The 24643-nt window shown below is 36.3% G+C and overlaps 1 protein-coding gene across 2 annotated transcripts in view; it reads right to left on the bottom strand.

Annotated features, from left to right (window-relative positions):
* Window positions 1–24643, bottom strand: part of IQCB1 (IQ motif containing B1) — a 59680-nt gene that overhangs the window by 10790 nt on the left and 24247 nt on the right. For both annotated transcript variants that reach the window (XM_047791218.1, XM_047791226.1), the window contains exons 6-11: window positions 23445–23544; window positions 19343–19521; window positions 16676–16785; window positions 15972–16081; window positions 2298–2440; window positions 476–624 (exon numbers count right to left, since the gene is read on the bottom strand). In XM_047791218.1, the coding sequence (XP_047647174.1) occupies window positions 476–624; window positions 2298–2440; window positions 15972–16081; window positions 16676–16785; window positions 19343–19521; window positions 23445–23544 (791 nt within the window). The remainder of the gene's footprint in view (window positions 1–475; window positions 625–2297; window positions 2441–15971; window positions 16082–16675; window positions 16786–19342; window positions 19522–23444; window positions 23545–24643) is intronic.

Here is a 24643-nt window from a genome sequence, read left to right as displayed (position 1 = left end):
AAGTATCAGATATGATATACTGCACTTGCATAGGACTTTGTAATTGACAAAATACTTTCCCATAAATTAGGTTATCTGATCCACATAACAAGTGAGTCAAAATATAGGGTAGACATCCATTCATAGGTCAAGCACATATGGGAAGCTGACTATTTATTATTATCATTATATTATTAATATTATTATGACTTAGTTCCTCATCCTTGAGATGCTCATAGCTCAAGTAAGAAAGAAAAAAATCGTAACAACATTGCATTTTGGTAAATGATGTACAAAGATCTATGGAAGTACGAAGGACTGAATGTTTATATCATTTTGGCCAGTGGTAAGGAGGTTCTCATTTTACAGAGGAAGAAACTACAGCTCAGAAAAGATAAGTGACTTGACCAAGACTTTATAGCAGGTAAATAGCAAAATCAGGTCCAAACCCATGTTTTTGCCTCCTAATCTGGTATTAATCTTACAACAGACTCACTGCTCTCTGAAGTGTGACAGCTGCTTTATACTCCGTAAGAGATGGCCTCTGTTGGCGAAAATTTTTCCTTTCCCTGTACCCTCTCCAATGTTTCTGGATAATCAATGCTGATTTCTCTTCTATTTCCCGATTATGTTTTTCCACCTGACCTAAAAAGATGACAGACACTATTACAAAAAACTTACTTTTATGCTTTCTCAAGTTCTGGAATTAGGACAATGCCAGTAACAACTTTGCAGTCCTTTTATTTTCAGTATTATTCACTGACTCTCCCAATTCTATTATTTTACAATGATTTTAAGATTTCAGAAACAAAGCTCCAAAAGCTTTCTGAGATCATGCGTCTTCTTTAGAAAAAAGACATATGTACACACACACACACACACATATGGCATCAGAGGAATGAGGAAAGGGCTAAATCCAACAGCAAGAACATTTAGAAAAAAGCTTCACAAGTAAATAGTTAGGATGTTATTCAGCACCACTAGAGGCAAAGGGCAAATAGTGCACTCTGTGTGGTTCTAAATTTCTCTTCAGTTACTCACTTGGTGCTAGAAATGACTTTCTTTTTACTTCCAGGAGTTGGTCACCATATACCCCAGAGTTTACAATAGCTAGCTCATAGAAGAAGGCAGCAGAAGGTAATAAAAAGGGATCTATTTGAGAGATAGTATAAAATTTATAGGATTTAGTGACAAACTGGACATGGAGGTGAGGGAAGAAAAGACTTGTAGGATGTCTCATAGATGGGAGACTGAGCAGATTATTGGTGCTATTACCTGAGAGATGAGGACTACAGGAAGAATAAATCAGTGGGGGCATATTATGACTAGTTTGGGGAATGCTTGTGGATATCTAAGTAAAGCTAACCAATAAGCAGATGGCTACAGAAATGTGTTGTTCAATGCAGTAGATGCACTAGTCACAAATGGCTAAATTTAAATAAAGTAAAATTAAAATTTTAGGTACTCAAGTGCACTAGCCATATTTCAATAGCTTCCTCTAGCCAGTGGCTACTGTACTCAACAGCACAGTTATAGAACATATCATTTTGTATTAAGTTCTATAGGGTAGGGCTGGTCTAGAGCTTAGGAGAGAAGGTAGGGATGCTGACCAGATTTCAGAGTGCTAACTGTAGTTGAAGCTACAGTTAGCACTCTGAAATCTGATTTCAGAGTGCTAACTGGTAGTTGAAGCTACAGTTATGGATGGGATACCTCAGGAAGAGCAACATGAGAATAACAGGATAAGGATGGAAACCTTGTAATTATCTACATTTAAGAAAAAGTAAGAGAAATAAGAGACTAATGAAGGATACTGGGAATGAGTAGAAGGAAGGGAAGGGGAAGAACAAAAAAGAAATCTTGAAATGACTCAGAGCTCCCAGATTTACTTTAATGTTAATTTCACCTTAGTGTGTCAAAGGTGGCAAGAAGGTGTCACAAGGTTTGTACTGGGGTATGGGTAGAGTTCTGAGGGCAGAATGTAGTAATTTTCTAATACCTTACTTAAACTCAAGGGGGGGGGTCTTTCTTTATGTCATTGATAGCTATTTTTAAGCATGAAATTTTGTTTCACTAATTTATCTGAAAGTTAAGAAAACTAGTTGGGAGATTGCTCATCATCATGTAATAGGCTTTAATCAGAAAAAAAAATGTAAACTTTGACTCAGAAGAACTTAAAAAGATTTACCTGAAAAAGGAGAAACAGGGAAAAGATCCACATTTTAAAAAAGAAATCATCAGGTAACTAGGAAATTTGGCTTATTAAAAGATACCCTAATCAGCCTTATTAGACTTATGAAATTGTTATTGCCACGCACCTGGATGAACTATTTCAAGCATACTCAGCCGTAATTCTCGGGAAAGTCTCATGGCTCTCTGCCTTTGAAGCTGCAGTTGTAATCTGTGGTCCTCTTCTTCCTTCTGTCTATTTAGCTTCAGTAACATCTTTGTTCGTTTAGATCTGTGATGGAAACATTAATTACTTTACACACAATTTTCATGATCATATGCCTCTTCAAGAAATGTATGAAGAAAGGCTTAACCTCACTAGTAATCACATAAATACAGAGAGCAAAAAATTTTTGAAGATAATTCTTAATGTAGTTAGAGTATGGTGAAATAAATTTTCATGTGATGCTGCTGTACAATCTTTCTGGAGAAATACTTAAAATATGTATCAAAAATCTAAAAAATATTACCAATTAATTACATTTCCAATAACTTTCTTAAAGAAAAATATAATTAAGTATTTAAAGATTTATGTTCAAGGATGTTCTCCATAGTATTACAAGAGTAATAAGTTTAAAACAAACCATGGGTCCCACAACAGTAAGTTATATAAATGAATGCTGGTTCATTCACTAAATGGAATTCTATAAACTATGAAAAAACAAAAATTTCAAAGAATATTAAGTAACATGGGAGTATATCCATAATCTAATGTCAAGTGAAAATAAAATAAGGATAATTTAGAAGAGCCAGGAGACAACTTGGCAGAGTTGACTGAGCTTACCCCCTCTCATGAAAACACCAAAATCATAACTGCTGAACTGAATTTATTAAAAAACTGGAGCCTATCAAAAAAGATATTCTACATCCAAAGACAAAAAATAAATCACAAGACAGTAGGAAAGGCACACAGGCACATTTGAGAAATAATTATATCCTATACCCCCCATGTGGACAACACACAAAGAGAAGAATAATTATACTGTAGAAGTTCTCTCATGGGAGTGAGGGTTCTGAGCCCCACATCAGGCTCCCCATTCTGGGGGACAAGGATTCCACAGAACATTTGGCTTTGAAGGCCGGTGAGCATTGACTACAGGAGCACCACAGGGCTGGGAGTAACAGAGACTCCTCTTAGAGAGTGCACACACCGTCTTGTGTGCACTAGGATCCAGGGCAAAGCAGGGACTCCACAGGAGTCTGGGGCAGCCCTACCTGCTGGTTTTAGAGGGACTCCTGGGGAGGCAAGGAGTGGTTGTGGCTCTCTCTGGGGTCATAATAGCTGGTGGTGGAAATATCAGAAAATGTTCATCTACTTGAACTCTTTCTGGAGGCAGACATCCTGCTTGAGACATAGTACCAAGACCTGGTCTCACTCAACGGCGCTAGTGCTCCAATCCTGTGATGCCTCAGGCCAAACAACCAACAGGCTGGGGACATGGCCCCACCTATCAGTGGACAGGCTGTCTAAAGGAAGTCTTCCTGAGCCCACGGCCACTTCTAGACATGTCTCTTGACACGGTTCTGCCCCTAGAGGCTCAAGACCCAGCTCTACCCACTAGGCAGGCAATGGCCCCTCCCACCAGGAAACTTACACAAGTCTCTAGACCAGCCTCACCCACCAGGGAACAGATACCAGAAGCAAGAAAACTACAATTCTACAACTTGAGGAACTAAGTCCATAAACACAGGTTGGGACCCACCCTGGGACTGGCCAGTCTCCAGCCCTTGGGTGTTGAGAGAGGAGTATACTGCTGGGACACATAGGGTATCACCTACAGTGAGCCACATCTACAAAGTCAAGAAATGTAATGAACCTTCCACATGCATAAAAATACAAACAGAATTAAGACAAAATGAGATGGTAGAGGAATATGTTCCAGTCAACGTAACAAGATAAAACCCCAGAAGAACTATGTGATGTAGAGACAGACAATCTACCTGAAAAGAGATAAAAGTAATGATTGTAAAGATGATCTAAGAACTTGGGAAAAGAATGGATACACAGAGTGAGAAGTCACAAGAAATTTTTTAACAGAGTTAGCAAATATAAAGAACAACCAAACAGAATTAAGAATAAAACAACTAAAATGAAAAATATACTAGAAGGAATCAATAGGAGAATAATTGAGGCAGAAGAATAGATGAGTGAGCTAGAAAACAGAGTGGGGGAAATCACTGCCATGGAACAGAATAAGGAAAAAGAATGAAAAGACATAAGGACTGTTTAAGAGACACCTGGGACAACATCAAATGCACCAACATTTGCACTATAGGGGTCCCAGAAGAGGAAAAGAGAAAGGGCCTGAAAAGATATTTGAAGAGATAAATACCCCTAACTTAACCTGGGGAAGGAAACAGTCACTTAAGTCCAGGAAGTGCAGAGAGTTCCATGAAGGATTAACACAAGAAGCAGCATCCTGAGACACATAATAATCAAATTGACAGAAATTAAAGGAGAAAATGTTAAAAGCAACAAATAACATGCAAGGGAACCCGCATAAGGTTATCAGCTGATATTTCCAATAGATGCAGGACAGAAGGAAGTGTATGATATAGTTAAAGTGAAGAAAGGGAAAAACCTACCAAAAATACTCTACCCAGCAGAGCTTTCATTCAGCTTTGGTGGAGAAATCAAAAGCTTTAGAGGAAAGCAAAAACTAAAGAATTCAATTCCACTGAACCAACTTTACAACAAATGCTAAGGAATTTGTCTAAGTGGAAAAGAAAAGGTCTCAACAAGAAACAAGTAAATTATGAAACTGGAAAGCCCACCAATATAGGCAAACACAGTAAAGGTAGCAAATCATTCACACACATATATGGTATCTAAACCAGTAATCATGAGAGGAGGAAAGTGTAAGTGCATGATATTTGAAATGCATTTGAAACTAAGATATTGGCAACCTAAAACAATTATATAATTACATATATAGACGGCTATATCAAAACCTCATGGTAGCTGCAAACCAAAAAAGAAAAAGGGATCCAAACACAATAATCATCAAATCACAAGAAAACAAAAGTGGAAAGGAAAACAAAAGACCTACAAACACAAATCCAAAACAATTAACAAAATGCAAATAAAAACATATATATCAATAATTACCATAAATATAAATGAATAAAATGCTCCAACCAAAAGACACAGACTGGGTGAATGGATACAAAAACAAGATACACACACACACACACACACAGTCTACAGAAGACTCACTTCAGATCTAGAGCCAAGTACAGGTTCAAAGTGGAGGGGTGCAAGAAGTAAGTCCATGCAGACAGAAATCTAAAGAAAGATGTAGTAGCAATACTCCTATCAGACAAAATATATTTTTTTGACAAAATATATTTTAAAATAAAGAGACAAAGGACACTATATGTGATCAAAGGATCAATCCAAGAATAAGATATAAAGTCTGCAAATACATAGGCACCTGACACAGGAGCACCTCGATATATAAGGCAAATACTAACAGCTGTAAAAGGAGAAATGAACAGTAACATAATAATAGTTGGGGACTTTAACACTTCATTTCCATGAATGGACAGCTCATTCAAACAGAAAATCAACATGGAAACACAAATTTAAGTGACACATTAGAACAGGTGGGCTTAATTGACAGTTATAGATTATTCCATCTGAAAGTAGCTGAACACACTCTTTTCAAGTTCACATGGAATATTCTCCAGGACAGATCACATGCTGGGCAATAAGCAAGCCTCAGTAAATTTAAGAAAACTGAGATCATATCAAGCATCTTTTCTGACCACAGTGCTACAGGATTAGAAATAATCTACAAGTAAAAAAAAAAAAAAAAAAAACTGCAAAAAACCCACAAAGGTGGAGGCTAATTAATATGCTACTAAACAAGCAACTGATTACTGAAGACTTTTCAATATCTGCATGAAACATCCAGAAACAAACCCTCACAACAATGGCCAATTAATCTTCACAAAAGGGGCAAGAATATGCAATGGAAAAAAAGACAGTCTCTTGAATAAGTGGTGGATGATTTTAATTTACTTCATATGTTTACTGATTTCTCAGTTACTGACAAATAAATATTATTTTTAGAATTATGAAAATTTTCATGCAGCCACAAAATTTTATTTAATTAGTATTTCTATATTATCTGCTTTTATTCATCAAAATTTCTCCTCAGCCCTTTTGACCCAGTTTTTGATTGCTATGTATATCACTAAGGAGATCACAAATACCAGTCTACAGTAAATATACCCAAAGTGCATTCACATACTCCTAGAAAAAGAAACTAAAGGTGATTTAAAAAAAGAAAAGCAGACTGCATTATTATTATTTATATCTTTGTAGACTTAATTTGTATAGATCTCACTCAAAAACATTTGCTCATAGATTCTTTCCTTAGAATTATACAGCTAACAAATGTGGTATCTTGGCTTTAGCTTTGTAGTCTTAACAGCTAGACTTCATAATGGTATAGTTAGAGAGGGTTTATTGATTTTAACTCAATTCTTTTCAAAAAGAAAAAACAATGGGCATAAGACTTTATAAGAAAATATTTTAAAGCAGAGAAAGAAAACTCACAAAATTATTCTGATAAAATCTCATGTGTGTGTTTATGTGTATATACTTTTGTTTCCTTACAGCTTTTAACTGCTACCAACTATAATTTAAGTTTTCTTTGGCTTTCTGCTTAAGCCAAACTGGTGTTAAGAGTTTATTTGTTTCAAGACATTTTTCTTAACCCTATTATCAAAGGTAAGACTTGTCAAGCATGCATGTGTGCCAAAAGGGAAAGAGGTTCTAGAAAGGATGTAGGGCAAACTGAACAGTTTCTAAACATCTCCTGCTCTTCCCTGAGAGCTGAGAATCAAGTAAGGGCCCTTATCTTCCTGAAGAATGGCTAATTGAAACCTGCCTCTCCTAAAGAACTCCCCTTCAAAACTTCTGGGTTGCATAGTATATAGTTTTGCCCTTTACCTACTTATGAGGATAAAAGAGAACACTCCCTATACAGTATCTCCTTTCAAAATGATTAACAATAAAACAAAAAACCACCTCCGTTTCTAATTTCTAATTGATTATAGGTTATAATGTCTAATATTGCATTACTAATATTTTTAATACGCTATTAGTATGAGAAATATAGTAATCATTACAACTGCATTGCTAAGACATTTAATCTGTCAGAAAACTGGGTTTAGGAAACAACTTAGACATACAGGCAATGAAAATATGGCAAAACTGCAAAAGACCATGGAAATATAAAACAAACCAGGAAGACAGTAGAAAAGTAAGGTTCAGTGACTGAAATAATGAATATAAATTGTAAATATGTGTTTATGAATTCATATGTTATAATTTACTGTTTGTAAACATTTACTAGGAAGTAATATGATTTTGAATGTTTTTCTAACACCTTTAGGAACATTCTAGTTATTCTGTGGGTAAGAGTTTCTATAATCACTCAAAAATTAAAAGATTATTCATCTAACTGATTCCTTTGTAAGAAAGAGTAAGCATCTAACTGGCATTTGTATTGCACTTCTGAAAAGGGAATGACTGATCAGATACTGTATTCTCAAAATAATTTATGTAAGCACATTCCACAATTTACATTTAATTAACATGAATCTTTACCATCAAAGAGTGAGGTGACCAAACTATGCGATGCTTAGACATCAGTAATTCTCCAGGAATTTTTCTGTGATACAATAAATATGAACTAGGAGAGTCCCACATGAGTTGATGGGCAAAATATGGGTTCTGTTCATTAACTCAAACATTTATCTGAGTGATTGCTGCCTATAATCACTGTCACTAAGGCAAAGAGAGAAGAGAGATAGTTATACGCTTGAGCTTAGTTTCAAGGGGAAGTTGAACAATAGTGGAATAGCCACTCAGGCATAAAGATTGTTTTCAGCTGGAGGCAAATGAAAACCAAGAAATGCAGAAAGAAGTCTAGTGTCACTTAAATGACTTAAAGCAGAAACATCTGGGAAATGAGGAATGCCATAAATTCCCCTTCCCAAGGAAGTTTTACGCCCATGAAGATGGAAAGTTGATGCCAAGACAGAGTCGCACAAATTAACCATATCTTCTATTACTTCCCCCAATATATTTACCTTCCCTCAGTTTACTGCCATTAGAAGCCTAATCTTCTTTTCATCTATCACTTCTCTATAAATTTAACATTCTTCGTTAATAGCTATATAAGCACAAGTTCTAACCATCCTTTTGAGTTATGTATCATATCAGGTTTCTTCCATGTGATGTGTGCTTACACATTAATAAACTGTTTTTCTCTTAATAATCTGTTTCTGTCAGTAAAATTTTCAGGGCCCCAGGCAATGAACCTAAAATGGTTAGAGGGAAAAACTGTTTTCTTCACTACAAAGTCAAACAAATAAATTAAAATACGTAAGAGCACAATGACAGAGGTAGTAAATTGTGAGCTTTCCTGAAGGTAACTGAGGCAGCTGTTAGAAAACATTAACAGAAAATAGTTTCTAACCATGAAAATAAGTAAAAAAGAAGCCTCCAAGAACATGCTTTAGCAAGGGTGTAACCATAAAGAGTACCTCTTGAAGATGGCAGAGTAGAAGGACTGGAGCTCACTTCTCTCATAAAATCAACAAAATTACAACCAACTGCTTAACAACCTTCAATCAGAATAGACTGCAAACCATCAAAAAAGATATCCTACTGCAGAAAACAAAGAGGAGGCCATATCAAGACCATAGGAGGAGCAACTATGCGATGCAAGCAACACCATAGTCACCATGGGTGGGCCCACAGACTGGAAAGTAACTGTATTGTAGAAAATCACCCATGGGAGTGAGAGTTCTGACCCACATCAGGTTCCCATGACTGGAGACCTGGTTTTGGGAGGAAGAAATCCCAGAGCATTTGGAGAGGAGGGCCAGTAGGGCTTGTGTGCAGGAACTCCACAGAACTGGGGGAAATGAAGACTCCACTCCTGAAAAGTGCATATAGACTTTTATTTGCACTGAGTCCCAGGGGAAAGCAGAGACTTCAAAGCAATTTGGATCAGATCTGCCTGTGGTTCTTGGAGGATCTTTTTGGAAAACAGTGGGTTACTGTGGCTCATTGTAGGTGAAGAACACTGGAGGCAAAGGTCTTGGGAATAGTCATCAGCATGTGCTCCTCTAGTCCTGGCCATTTTGGAAAAATTTGGCCCCAACCATCAGGGCTGAAAAGTCCCAGGCCAAACAACAAACCAGGTGGGAACATAGCTCCCACCCCTCAGCAAACGGGCTGCCTAAAGAACCCCCACGTGCACAGTGTCCAATCACACCCAGAGACAAAGCCCCACCCATGAGAGGGATAAGAATTGGCTCCACCTACCAGTGGGCAGGCACCAGTCCCTCCCATCAGGAAGCCTATGGCAAGCCCCTGTACAAACTTCAGCCACAAGAGTGGCAGACATCAGAAGCAAGAGAGGCTATAACCCTACTGTCTACAAAAAGGAGACCATACCCAAAAATCTATACAAAATGAAAAAAGAGACTTATGACTTACATAAGGGAATAAGGAAAAAAACCTCAGAAAAACAACTAAATGATCTGGAGATTACCAACCTCCATGAAAAAGACTTTAGACTGATGATAGTAAAAATTATTCAAAATCTTGGAAATAAACTAGAAATTATAAAAAACAGTGAGCAAAGAAATAGAAGATTTAAGGACTAAGCAAGCTGAGATGCCAAACAAAATAACTAAAACAAAAATTTACTAGAAGCAAACAACAGCAGAATAGAGAAGGCAGAACAGATAAGCAAGGTAGAGGACAGACTAGTGGAAATCACCGATGCAGGATAGAAAAGAGAAAAAAGATTGAAAAGATGAAGACAGTCTAACATAACTCTTGGACAACTTTATTTTTTGTCTTTTTTTTTTTTTTTTTTTTTGCTATTCCTTGGGCCGCTCCCACGGCATATGGAGGTTCCAGGCTAGGGGTTGAATCGGAGCTGTAGCCACCAGCCTAGGCCAGAGCCACAGCAACGCTGGATCCGAGCCACGTCTGCAACCTACACCACAGCTCATGGCAACACCGGATCGTTAACCCACTGAGCAAGGGCAGGGACCGAACCTGCAACCTCATGGTTCCTAGTCGGATTCGTTAACCACTGCGCCATGACGGGAACTCCACTCTTGGACAACTTTAAATGCACCAACATCCCTATTACAGGGATGCTAGAAGGAGAAGCAAGTAAGGACCAGAAAAAAATATTTGACGAGATAACAGCTGAAAACTTCCCTAACATGGGAAAGGAATTACTCACTCAAATTCAGGAAGCACAGTGAGTACCATATAAAATACACCCAAGGAGGAACACCCCAAGACACATATTAATGAAACCAATTCCAGCAATACATTAAAAGGATTGTACACCATTATCAAGTGGGATTTATCCAGGGATGAAAGGATTTTTCAATAGCCGCAAATCAGTGTGATTCACTGCATTAACAAACTGAAGAATAAAAACCATATTATCCTCTCAATAGATGCAGAAAAAGCTTCTGACAAAATCCAACACCCATTTCTGATAAAAACCCTCTAGAAAGTGGGCATAGAGGGAACCTACCTCAACATAATAAAGGCCACATATGACAAACCCACAGTTCACATCATTCTCAATGGTGAAAAGCTGAAAGAATTCTTGCTAAGATCAGGAACAAGACAGGGATGTCTACTCTTGCCACTACTATTCAACATCATTTTGGAAGTCCTAGCCACAGCGATCAGAGAATAAAAAGAAATAAAAGGAATCCAAATTGGAAAGGAAGAAGTAAAACTATCACTACTTGCAGATGACATGATACTATACCTAGAGAAGCCTAAAGACTCTACCAGAAAACTGTTAGAGCTCATCAATGAATTTGGTACAGTTGAAGGATACAAAACTAATACACAGAAATCAACAGCATTTCTATACACTAACAATGAAAGAGCAGAAAGAGAAATTAGGGCAACAATCTCATTTACCATCACATCAAAAAGAATAAAATACCTAGGAATAAACCTACAAAAAGAGACAAAAGACCTGTACTCTGAAAACTATAAGATGCTGATGAAAGAAATCAAAGATGACACAAATAAATGGAAAGACATATCATGCTCTTGGATTGGAAGAATCAATATTGTCAAAATGACTATACTACCCAAGGCAATCTACAGATTCAATGCAATCTCTATCAAATTACCAAGAACATTTTTCACAGAACTCAAACAAAATAGTTTAAAGTTTTTTTTTGGAGGCACAGAAGACCCAGAATAGCCAAAGCCATCCTGAGAAAGAAAAATGGAGTTGGAGGAATCAGGCTCCCTGACTTCAGACTATACTACAAAGCCACAGTCACCAAAACAGTAATGGTACTGGCATAAAATCAGAAATAGAGATCAGTGGAACAGGACTGAAAGCCCAGAATTAAACCCATGCACACAGTCATCTAATCTATGACAAAGGAGGCAAGAATTTACAATGGAGAAAAGACAGTCCCTTCAATAAGTGGTGCTGGTGCTGGGAAAACAGGACAGCTACATGTAAAAGAATGAAATCAGAACACTTCCTAACACTATACACAAAAATAAACTCAAAATGGATTAAAGACCTAGATATAAGACTGGACACTATAAGACTCTTAGGGGAAAACATAGGCTAAACACTCTCTGACATAAACCACAGCAACATCTTCTCAGATCCACCTCCTAGAGTAATGACAATAAAAGCAAAAATAAACAAATGGGACTTAATTAAACTTGAAAGTTTCTGCACAGCAAAGGAAACCCTAAACAAAACAAAAAGACAACCCACAGAATGGGAGAAAATATTTGCAAAATGAAGTGACTGACAAGGGATTAATCTCCAAAAATGTATAAACACTTCCTGCAGATCAATACCAAAAAAACCAAACAACCCCATCAAAAAATGCACAGAAGATCTAACTAAATAGACAGTTCTCCAAGGAAGACATACAGATGGCCAAAAAGAAAAAACAAACAAACAAGCAAACATGTTCAACATCACTAATTATTAGAGAAATGCAAATGAAAACCACTATGTGGTACCACCTTACACCAGCCAGAATGGCCACAAACAATAAGTACTGGAGAGGGTATGGAGAAAAGAGAACCATATTACACTGTTGGTGGGAATGTAATTTGGTGCAACTACTATGAAAAACAATATGGAGATTCCTCAAAGAAATTAAAAATAGAATTACCATTTGATCCAGCAACCCCACTCCTGGGCATCTATCCAGAGATAACCATGACTCGAAAAGATACATGTGCCCCAATGTTCACTTCAGCACTATATACAATAGCCATGACATATAAGCACCCTAAATGTTCATTGACAGAGGGGTGGATAAAGATGTGGTACATATACACAATGGAACATTACTCAGCCATTAAAAGGAAAGAAATAATGGCATCTGCAGCAACATGGATGGACCTAGAAATTATCATGCTAAGTGAAGTTAGACAGTGAGACACAAATGTCGCATGCTTTCATTTATATGTGGAATCTGAAAAAATGATACAGACTCATAGACTGGGCTGGGGATTTTTGGATGGAAATGCTATAAAACTGGGTTATGATGACTGTTGCATGACTATAAATATAATAAAATTTACTGGGTTTAAAAAGAAGGTAAAACAGAAAAGCACCAGAAAAAAAAAGAATATCTCTTGTTGAATCTGAAGAGCTCTGATGAATCTTTAGGTCCAGAATCATGAGTGATGGGCAGTCCCTCCCCCCAACAAAACATGGGAGAGGGAAATTATTTTGAGACAATGACCTGACCACAAAGAGACAGAAATAACCTTTGCAGAAAGCCTCGCTACAAAGCAAGTAAGAGGAATTTGCATAAACTGTTGCAACTAATAGAAGAGGAAAGGTGCTGAAGCCTGGAGCAATTTTGAGATTAAAAAATTAAAATCATTATAATGTGAGATTTAAATAATTTTGGCTTTATGGCTAATGTTTTTTAATGGATAAATTTATAATTAGTTTTGTTACATAAAGCAATGGAATTTCTATTTTAAAATAGTAGAATATTAATTAGATTCCCTAGATATATAAGTGGACAAAACATATAATCCTAGTATAAGTTAAAAAAATTTTTTTTTGTAAGAACAACTTGATCCCTATGCTGTACAGTGGGGAAAAAAAAATTAAGAAAGGCTTCAATTATACAGAAAATTTAGAAATAAATATAGTGAATATTCATGTTACTGTCACCCAGGTTTAATGTTCTGTAACATTTCCAAAGACATTTGATAACATGAGTAGTATTACATACTGTGTAGAGTAACAGTATGTGGAGAATCTGAAACTCATGCATTGCTGCTAAGAGGGTAAATATGTACTTTTTAGAGAAAATTTTAGAAAGATCTGGTGAAGTGGAAGATGCATATGGAATCACTATCCATAAAATTTATTTTCGGACATCTGTCTTAGAGAAACTCTTGCAAATCGCTTTAAGGAAACATTCCTAAGTACTGTTTGTAACAACAATAAAGTACAAAATAATCCAAAAAACAAAACACAAAGAGCAAAAAAAAAAAAAATTTTTTTTTTTTGACCATGCCTGTGGCATGCGGAAGTTCCCAGGCTGGGGGGCCAAATCTGTGCGACAGCAATGACAATGCCAAATCCTTAACTTCTAAGCCACCAGAGAACTCCAATCCTAGGATACTTTTAAATAAAGATTTTAATGCAAAAAAAGTAAACTGACAAATTTGGCAACTACTATACCACTAAACATTAAAGGTCTGAATCCATGGCATAAGGGCATCTTTAAATTTAGGAGGATAGCTGAGAATGATAGCATGTAGAATCCATAAGTGATAACTACTCTACCTGAGTTCAGTATAAAAGCAAAGCTATACCAAAAACATCTCAGTCTCTTAAATAAAAGGATATTGATTTTGACTCTCAAAGTATTCATTTCCCAAATTTATTTGACCAAAGAAATGCTTATAAAATATTTTTTAAAGAAATAGCCAGGAGGATAGACAATAAACTTTGAGCAATGCTGGAATGAATTACACTTGCCTTTCATGAATATTGTTTAAAGAGCTAACTAGATTTGTAAATATTTAAGGGCAAAAAATGTGCCATATTCATTTCCTCCCTCCCTACCACTTTCTAAGTGCCAGGTAACATGCTAAAAGGACTTCCTATTATTTTAACATTGTGAGGTACATAGATAATTATCCCCATCTTATAGATGAGAACTTTGAGATTAAGAGAGGTGGGGAAACTTTTCCAAGATCATTCAGCCCAAAAGTTGTTGAAGAGGGATACAAACTCAAGTCTGTTTAACTCTCCCCAAACTTAGTGTAGCCCCTGACATATATTAGGCAATTAAAGCATGTTTTAAAAAAATTAATTCTTGGGAGCTTCCTTGTGGCCACAGTGGTTTAAGGATCTGGCACTGTCAATGCAGTGGCTCTGGTCTCTGCTGTGGCATTGGTTCAGTTCCTGGCCCAGGAACTATCACATGCTGTGGGTGGAGCCCCCCCAAAAATTAATACTTTTTTTTTGTTTTTGTTACCAACAAAACTCATGCCCAATGATATTAATAACTATCAGTAAGTCTCCTCTGATGGGAACTTTTTTTTGCCTTTTAGGGCTGCGCCTGTGGCATATGGAAGTTCCCAGGCTAGGGGTTGACTCGGAGGCCTATTCCACAGCAACGTGGGATCCAAGCCATGTCTGCAACCTACACCACAGCTCACAGCAACACCAGTTCCTTAACCCACTGAGCAAGGCTAGGATCAAACCTGCATCCTCATGGATACTAGTTAAGTTTGTAACCCACTCCTGAAGGAAACTTTTTAACAACAAAAGAATCTCCACTGACGGACACAGTTACCCAGAGTGGCTTCAATATCTACCACCAACCAATCTAAATTCTTAGAGGCAATCGAAAGAAAACACAGACACAAATGACTCAATTTCCACTATTTTAAAACATGTTTGTAACTGAGAAATGCAGCTGCAGTTATTAAAATAATGGTTTCAGTTTTCTTTTTAAAAAATGACTACTGGAATATGTCAGTTTCACTGTAGTGAACTAAAACTTAACTTTAAATTAGCTTGCATGAAAAATCACCTGAGATGGCTCTACTTCACCAGCAATGAGCTAGGAGCTAACTCATTTGTATGTGGTGTGTGTGTATTTCTTTTTACTGCCTCTAAGAATCTGGATGGGTTAGTGATATAAAAACTGGGCCATGTTTTCAGTATTTAATTTTTAGTCTACTTGGAATAGGGATAAATGACCAACTGTGTCGTATCTCATTAACCATATATACTCATGCCATATTTATTGAGGAAAATCAGGTTGACATACTTAAATCTTTACATACTCATACACATTTTTACCATAATTACACATGAACAATTATAGCAACGTTTAGTTTTAAGTGTTTAATAAGATAACTGTCACTGTCTCCCTCTGAAGGCTCGGCTGACAAAAAAAAAGTCAAGTGAATAGGATTGTGTATCTGGCACATTAGATTTGTGTCTTACATTATGTCCTTTGCTTTCAAAAATACTTCTAGTTAATGGAGTGCTGGTACTCAGAATTGTGTGGAGTAAGAATGAAAGCAAGAATGAAAGAAACAGATTAGAAAATTGACAAAGAAAACAAACAAACCCCAAACTCTCAAGTTTTTACTCAGCTGTACTCCAATATGAAGTATCTAGCTCTCTCAGATTATTATTCCTCTCGCCAAACTTTTTTACCTGAAATTCCTCTGCAAAGTAATCACAGCAGATGGAAGCTTCTTTAATCTCTTTCTAGTTTGGAAACCCTTCCAATAAGCTTGAATCAGGCAAGCTGCTTGATGCAGTTTCTGAAATTAAAGGGCAAAACTAATTTAGAGACATCTCTAGCAGTCTTTTTTAGAAGCTCACTTCTTAAAATATCAGGCTTGAGCAAATATTAATCTCCATCCCTAATAAGCTAGGCAGAGGCAACATTTTCACACGTCCAGGACAGGGAAGGCCTAAGAATATTAAACCTGACCTTTCAAAGGAGGCTCAAGTGATATCTAGAACATACTCAAGACATAGTCTAGTTAGCTCTGAAGTCTCCCTGATTAATCTCACATTCAATTACAAGGATTTCGTATTTCTACTCATTTAATGCTTTAACATCTTTGGTTCACTTATTACGCCTGGCTTGACTTATTCAAGAATTCAAGGGTATGAAGGACCCTCCTTAGGGGCTAAAATATAAAAGGCTCTAGGGTTAAAAATGTAGTCCATGAGCAATTCTTTTTCTTATCAAACTATGGCTGCTCTGGATGTTAGGGGAAAATAAGGGAAGGAAAGGGGAGAGAAAGCAAATAAAAAATTCAAGAGGGTACTATTATCCAATATTTTAAACTAAAATGTTCACTGAAATGTTAGCAAATATCATGCAAATAATTTTTATAATTTAATACCTGCTCTTCCACTTCCTGATAGCCCTTAGGGCTTAAAAGCCCAATAAGCTGTCTAAGTTCTTGACTAAACTCTGTCCCAGGCTCTTGTTTATTTAGTAGACTTCTGAGTTCTGAAATGGAATAACAAAGGCACAACTATTAATAATAAAATAAGATTTTATTATCTAGTGAGAATTAATTTGATGTTAAAAAGTCTACTTCAGAAATAATAATAAGATTAATCAGTGATTTTTCTTTTTCCTTTTCTCAAAAACATCTATAGTGAGGTATTTAAGATAGTCCATTGTCCTAAGGGTTCTTATGTGTTCACTTGTGAGATATGATACAAAAATCTGTCTAGTCAATCTCTTTAATTTAAAAAAAAAAGGGAGGAGAATCATTTTGGTAAGTCAAAGAATAGAGATGTATAGTATTCTTCTGTTTTAATATAAATACCTTAAACCAAAACATTTTATTTATTTTATTTATTTTTTTAATTTTTATTTTTTTGTCTTTTTGCCATTTCTTGGGCCGCTCCTGCGGCATATGGAGGTTCCCAGGCTAGGGGTCTAATCGGAGCTGTAGCCACCGGCCTACACCAGAGCCACAGCAATGCGGGATCTGAGCTTTGTCTGCAACCTACACCACAGCTCACGGCAACGCCGGATCGTTAACCCACTGAGCAAGGGCAGGGATCAAACCCGCAACCTCATGGTTCTTAGTCGGATTCTTTAACCACTGCGCCATGATGGGAACTCCAAACCAAAACATTTTAAAGATAATAAATACATACTGAGAAAATACCTATCCTATAGAAGCATTAGTTATTATTAGTTACTATTAATTACATAGTAGGTCATTAGTTACTATTAATTAAAGGAAGTTGTTATTAAATAAAAATATATAGTAACATATATAATTTAGGGCAAATAAATAGTTTCCTGAACATAGTATTATAGGAGAAGTGCTATAATACTAATATATTGCTCTTTCGTCCCCAAATAAAACTGAGTAGTAACATTAGTTACAAAGTAAGTACTATTTCCAGGGCATGGTGGAATTATGTATTATAATGTATGCAAGCAATATATATAAGAAAGAGAGTATGTCTTTGGAGTATACAATTGGTGAAGCCATTATATGGATTTTTCCACGTCTTATACTTTCTTCAAGACGCAAGTTCTCAGCAGTATTTTATTTATTTATTTATTTATTTATTTATTTATTTGTCTTTTTTAGGGCTGCACCCTTGGCATATGGAGGTTCCTAGGCTAGGGGTCAAATTGGGGCTGTAGCTGCCAGCCTATGCCACAGCCACAGCAACTCAGGATCTGTGCCACATCTGTGACCTACACCACAGCTTACAGCAATGCCGGATCCTTAACCCACTGAGCAAGGGCAGGGATCGAACCCACGCCCTCATTGATGCTAGTCGGGTTCGTTAACCACTGAGCCATGACAGGAACTCCCTCAGCAGTATTAATAACTATAAAATATCTTGAGGAAACTGAGTAAGTTCTACTGTTGAGAAAAGAAAACAGACTGTTAAAATGAAATTCTTTTATAATGAACTCTCTTAGACATTCACATTTCATAGAAGAAATCTAATTACAGAAATAAAAATATGTATCCAGCACAATTATCAATTAGAGAGTATTATTATTGGCACTTTTTTCCCCTCTCTATTCCTATAATACATAAAATAACTACAATGTTCAGAGTAATGACTCATGCAAGGTAAGTCACTCAGGTGCCTTAGAAATCAAGAATGATTAAAGGCCACTGTAATAATTTGATATTAAATGTATCCCATTATATTCTAATCTTTTAAAATTCAAATATAATATAACCCTGTATTAATAAGTATATTCATGAACTAGAAACCTATTTCTTGACCATATTGAATAAGAAAATATATTGTAATGAGATTTCATGGCTCTGGTAGCAAAGAAATAAAACAAAGCTAACATGTAACTTTATTTGGCAACTGAAAAGTCTGAGTGAACTTGGGTAAACTACCTACATTTTCCATGCCTGTTTCTACTGCTATATACTGAGGGTATATAAACATTTCACAGGGTTGTTATAAAGATTAAATATTTTAATACATATAAACTATGTAGAATAATATCTGATACACAGTAAATGCTCATTTAGATGAAAGCTATTATATGGTAATGGTAATACACTGAGTCCTTTCCTTTTCAAGTTTTCTGACTTTGTATTCACATACATGTTTAATTTTGGAGGTAAGGGAGTTTTTTTTTAGTTTTGAGGAAATGCAGTATAGGAGTTGAAGAGTAATTATTAATTGATGTAAAGACTAAAAAGGCTGTCAATATCTCAAGGACAGCTCTGCCTTCTCAGTAAAGTTAAGGTAAGATTACTGATCTTTTTGTTATTACTTTATTATACTATATGGTATATTCAAAACACAACCTTTTTGTCAGAATGAGTACAAATATTCATTGTAACCTCATCAATAAAGTATCATATGCCATCTGTTGAGACATGAACATGGTTGGATTACATAAAGATTTTTTTCCTGAATTATTATCTGTTGTGACAGAGTTTTATCTACATACTTGTTATTATTGACTTTTTCAAAAAATAGGTATTTAGTTTTCCATAAACCATCAAAAATGTTCTTTTTGAGAATATCAAAGAAAGAGAGAATATATACACTACCTTTGTAGCAGCCACTTAGTCTCAGTAAAATCAAAATTTCCTGATGGGATTCAGCCATCAACAGTAGGAGCTTTGTAGCAGTACTTCTTATGACTGGACTAGGAGTTGATAAAAGTTTGAAAACAACTTCATCTAAAATTGAATGCAGGGTTTTCCCTTCTATTCTGAGTAAATCACCACTAATAGAACAAAATAAAAAAATTTAAAATGTACCATTACTAATTAATATGTATCACAAGTTAAATATACAACTTTCAGTAACTTGATGCCTGATTGTGACCTGATCCAAGAAGATAACCAAATTTTTAAGTGTATAGCTTAGTTCTAAGAATACATCACATTAAATCAATTTACTGAATTCTTACTGTATTGAAGGCACCATGCTAGGTAAAATATGGAGTAGCCAAAGGCCCTCTCCTTAGAGTAACCAGCATTCAAATTGCAGGGAACGATAAATGTGCAAAATATTAAATATATGATTGAAAAGCTTCAAGGCAATAATAAGAGGAAAATCACAAGACAGTAAGTACATGGTTCATTGCTTAAGGATATTCAAAGGCAAACATGCTTTAGGAACTCAATTACCAAGTACTTAATATATGAGGAACTTTTCTTTTGGTATTTCCTTCATTACACCAACAACACCTCATCTTGTATGACTGATGTCATGAAAAATTATCTGAAACTTAGAAATGGTCAAAAGGGATTACGTGATGTCCCCACGAAGGAGTATTATGTTTTCTAAGGGTCTATACCTTTGGCTATTCATTTGCTATTGATTTGGGTATCTTGCAGTTCTATAAGAGTTCATGTTGGCATGCAGAAAACGAATAATGGCAATGATTTTTTTTTTCTTTTCAGGGCCACACTCGCGGCATATGGAAATTCTTAGGGTAGGGGTCAGAGCCACAGCTGCAGGCCACAGCCACAGCCACAGCAATGCAGGATCTGAGCTGCGACTGCAAGCTACAACACAGCTCAGGGCAATGCTGGAACCTTAACCCACTGAGTGAGGCCAGGGATTGAACCTGCAACCTCTTGGCCCCTAGTGGGATTCGTTCCCACTGCGCCACAATGGGAATTCCCAGCAATGATTCTTATTTGAGAGCAATGCAAATAGGTTATTTTTCAACAACAATAAAAATGACTTTTGGTCAGTTAGAAAAAGTAACCGTAAAGGCTATACCTGATATATCATTCAGCTTCTATGATACAATGTTCTTCCGGACCCCTTCAATCCTCCACTTACAGATGTCTGACTATTCTTTCTCAGTCTTCTTTCTGGGCTCCCCTTCTCCAACATAACCCCTTAAAGGTTACTTCCTAGGATTCCATTTTCAGCCCATTTCCTTGTTTATTCTATTCATATTTTCCACTGAGCTCATCTTCTCTCATGTTTTTAACTATCATTTTTAGGTTGATAACTCATAAATGTAAAACTCTAGTCCAGATTACTCCTAGAAGTCATATTCACTTGCCAATGGACACTTGAGTTGTCTTGTCTTTGGCTATTATAAATAAAGCTGCTATAAACATTTGTGTACAAGTCTGCATGGACGCCTATTTTTCTGCTTGTGAGAAATGTATCTACCTATGTTGGACATAGTCAATATTGAATTCATCTAGTTCTCCAAACCAACTCATTATATATATTTTTTTGTTTTGGTTGTGTGACTATCTAATTACCCAATACAGAAAACTTGATGTCATGCCTGAACATATCTTTTATCCCATATGAAAATGTTCATCAAGGCCTGATGATTTTCTATTTTGAAGACCTTTGCTGAAGTATAACTGATATATAACAAACTGCACATATTTACATGTACAATCTGATAAGTTCTGACATTTGCCCATCACAAGCAAGATAACAAACATATCTATCAGCCCCAAAGTTTCCTTTGTTTCATTGTAGTCCTCCCCTCTTCACCCTCCTTGGCACCTTATTTCCAGGCAACCACTGATCTGCTTTCTGCCACTATAAATAAGTTTATGTATTCTAGAATTTTATACATAGTTATGATTGTAGAGCCTATATGAACATCATCAGTTTGCAGAAATGATTACTGCAAGAAATGATTACTTTGTATTACAAAGGAAGAGCGGAAAAAAAGATCAAAGTAGAGATTCTTGGTACAAGTGGGATTTTCTCATCTTTCTAAAGCCAAATAAAAGTATGACCATCTCTGTTAAACTTCTTGCCTTTGTATACTCTGCAATAAAGAAGATTTTTTTTTTTTTTTTTTGGTCTTTTGTCCTTTTAGGGCTGCAAGCATGGCATAGGAAGGTTCCCAGGCTAGGGGTCTAATCACAGCTGTTGCTGCTGGGCTACACCAGGGCCACAGCAATGTCAGATCCGAGTGGTGTCTGCGACCTATACTACAGCTTATGGGAATGCTGGATCCTTAACCCACTGAGTGAGGCAGGGATCGAACCTGCAACCTCATGGTTCCTAGTCAGATTCGTTTCCACAGCGCTATAATGGGAACTCCGTAAAGAAAATTTTAAGATGCAGACAGTTTCAATAACCAGATGCAGTTAACTTGCTTGGAAATAATTTGATCCTTTCAGATCTAGCTTTTATTTTATTTGGATGGTCCTCAATAGTGCTCAGTCTAGTGCTAATTATCGCCCACTACCAGAAATGAAACCTTCCTGAGTACTCTACCCAATGCTCCATTGTTCATGATATTTTCCAATTTGGCTACTGAAATCAGGCAGTTTCCTTGGCTCTCTGTGAGTCTTTGGTACTGTTCCTTTTACTCTTTTTAGGTCACTCTTTGCCATGACATTGGGCAGTTTCCTCAAACTGATAAGCATGTGCTTATCAGTACTCTGAATACTTGAAGGGGATTACGCAGATCTATGGGGTTATCTCTTTGAGTAGCTCTCTCTTCTATGGTATTCCGTCTTATGAACCCCAGGCTACTTTTCCCCCTCAACATGCTGCTCCTTATCTCTGTGCATTTGCTTATGTTGTTACCTCTGCCTAAAAATACTGCTTTTTCTTCTTCCTCCTTGGCTAATTTCTCATTCTTAAAGTTTCATTTAAGGTGTTACCTTCTCTAAGAAGCATCCACCCCCTCAGTGTGTGTTAGGCGCTCCTCTAATACTTGCACACCCTTAAAAATCATAACTCAATACACCGTAATATAACTGTGTTTATGTATTGGTCTCTCCCACTATATTGTAAGCTATTTGAAGACAAGGTTCGTATATTAATCAATTTGCAAACCTAATGACAGACATATACTTGGCACACAGTAGATGCTTAATAAATCCATATGGAACTGAAAGAATCAATAATTTCAACTGTGTTTACTTTACCTTTCTATTTTAACTTGGGAAAATTGCTCATTACTTCTTTTACAGCACCTGGCAAATACCGAGCTTGCCCCTTGCTAAATAAATACATGATTAAGCATTCTTCACTGTGAACCCAATGTTTTTCTTTTTTTCCTTTTTTTTTTTTTTTTTTTTTTTTAAAGGCTGCACCTGCAGCACATGGCAGTTTCTGGGCTAGGGGTCAAATCCAAGCTGCAGCTGCCAGCCTATGCCACAGCACCGTGGAATCTGAGCCATATCTGCAACCTATGCCATAGCCTGCAGCAATGCTGGATCCTTAACTCTCTGAGAGAGGCCAATGATCGAACCTACATCCTCATGGACACTATGTAGGGTTCTTAACGTGCTGAGCCACAATAGGAACTCCCTTAATACTTTCTTTAGATATCACAGTAATTTTCCTTCCCTAAGCCTGAGATTTGGTCTAAAATCTTCTTAAGCTTTGAGATAAGATACCACTTCAATAATAAATTTCCAGTCTTTCATAGCATTTTATATTCATTTTTTTCTGATTTACAATGGTAATAACAGAGCTTTTCAAATATCATGTACAAGAGTACAGCTGAATCACTTTGTTGTACAGGAGTAATTATCATGATATTGTAAATCAACTATACTTCAATAAAACTAAAAAATGAAAAAAAATGTCATGTACAAGTTATATGCAATTGATGGCTTCAGGGAAACTGGAATAAAATCAGCAGTGCTTCTGATCAAAAACTTAAAAAAATCTAGATATTTTGCAAAGCAAAGTCACCTGTTAATCTGTAGAATGTTCTGCAGCATAGTCATGACTGTAGATCCTATTTGAACACTGTCAGTTTGCAGTAAGTGTAAGAAATGATCACTTTGCAGTACTAAAGAAAGAGAAAAAAAGATTAAAATTATATAATACAATTATGATTACCTGTCCTTTCAAAACCAAATCAAAGCATAATCATTTCTGCTTAACTTACTGCTTTTATATACTTTACAATAAACATTTTAAAATAGTTTCAATAGGCGTTCCCGTGTGGGGCAATGGTTAACGAATCCGACTAGGAACTATGAGATTGCGGATTCGATCCCTGCCCTTGCTCAGTGGGTTAAGGATCCGGCATTGCCGTGAGCTTTGGTGTAGGTCACAGACGCGGCTCAGATCCCGCGTTGCTGTGGCTCTGGCATAGGCGGGTGGCTACAGCTCCCATTAGACCCCTATCCTGGGAATCTCCATATGCCGCGGGAGTGGCTCAAGAAAAGGCAAAATGACAAAAAATTAATTAATTAATTAAAAAATAAAATAAAATTGTTTCAATAACCATAAATAGACACTTATTTTTATTTTTATTAACAAATACAGAAATACTAAGCTAAGACTCTATTGTTAGCTCCCCTTAAATTAAAAATAAGGCATATCTTAAATCTGACTCTCTTTTTCTAGCAGTGAATTTCAGTGAATAAAATCAAATTTTCTGTGAAAAAGAGAGAACGTGAAGAAATAGAAAGGGTACAGATGACCGTAGTCAGCAACTCATGTGCTTAAAAATTGAACTGTTATATAATGTATCATGTTTGCTAATATTTTGTTTTAAATAATAATAAAATCACTAACTATAGAATATATTTTTTAATTGGCTTATAATTTTTAGGCTCTGAGCAGCCAGTTATGAAGGCTTGGCACTGGGTACTTATGCAAGTTGCTTAACCTCGCAAAACATTTATTTCTTCCTTCATAAAACTAAAAGTAACAGCTCTTTTACAGGCTACTATACATTATCCCAGAACAGGGTAGGTCCCCAGTAAATGTCACTTTCTATTCCCTTCTCCACTAACTGATTAGAATTGTAATTAAAATGGGATCAGGTATGCTGACAAGGCAGCTCCATGAACACTACCCTAGCTTCTACAAAACAATCTTTTTCTTTTCCTCTTTCAATCTCCCAAGAGAATATATTTGATTTTTTTCACATACTAACT

This window comes from Phacochoerus africanus, chromosome 1 (genome assembly GCF_016906955.1).
Source record: "Phacochoerus africanus isolate WHEZ1 chromosome 1, ROS_Pafr_v1, whole genome shotgun sequence".
Classification (NCBI taxonomy): domain Eukaryota; kingdom Metazoa; phylum Chordata; class Mammalia; order Artiodactyla; family Suidae; genus Phacochoerus; species Phacochoerus africanus.
This window is presented reverse-complemented; position numbering and strand designations above follow the sequence as displayed.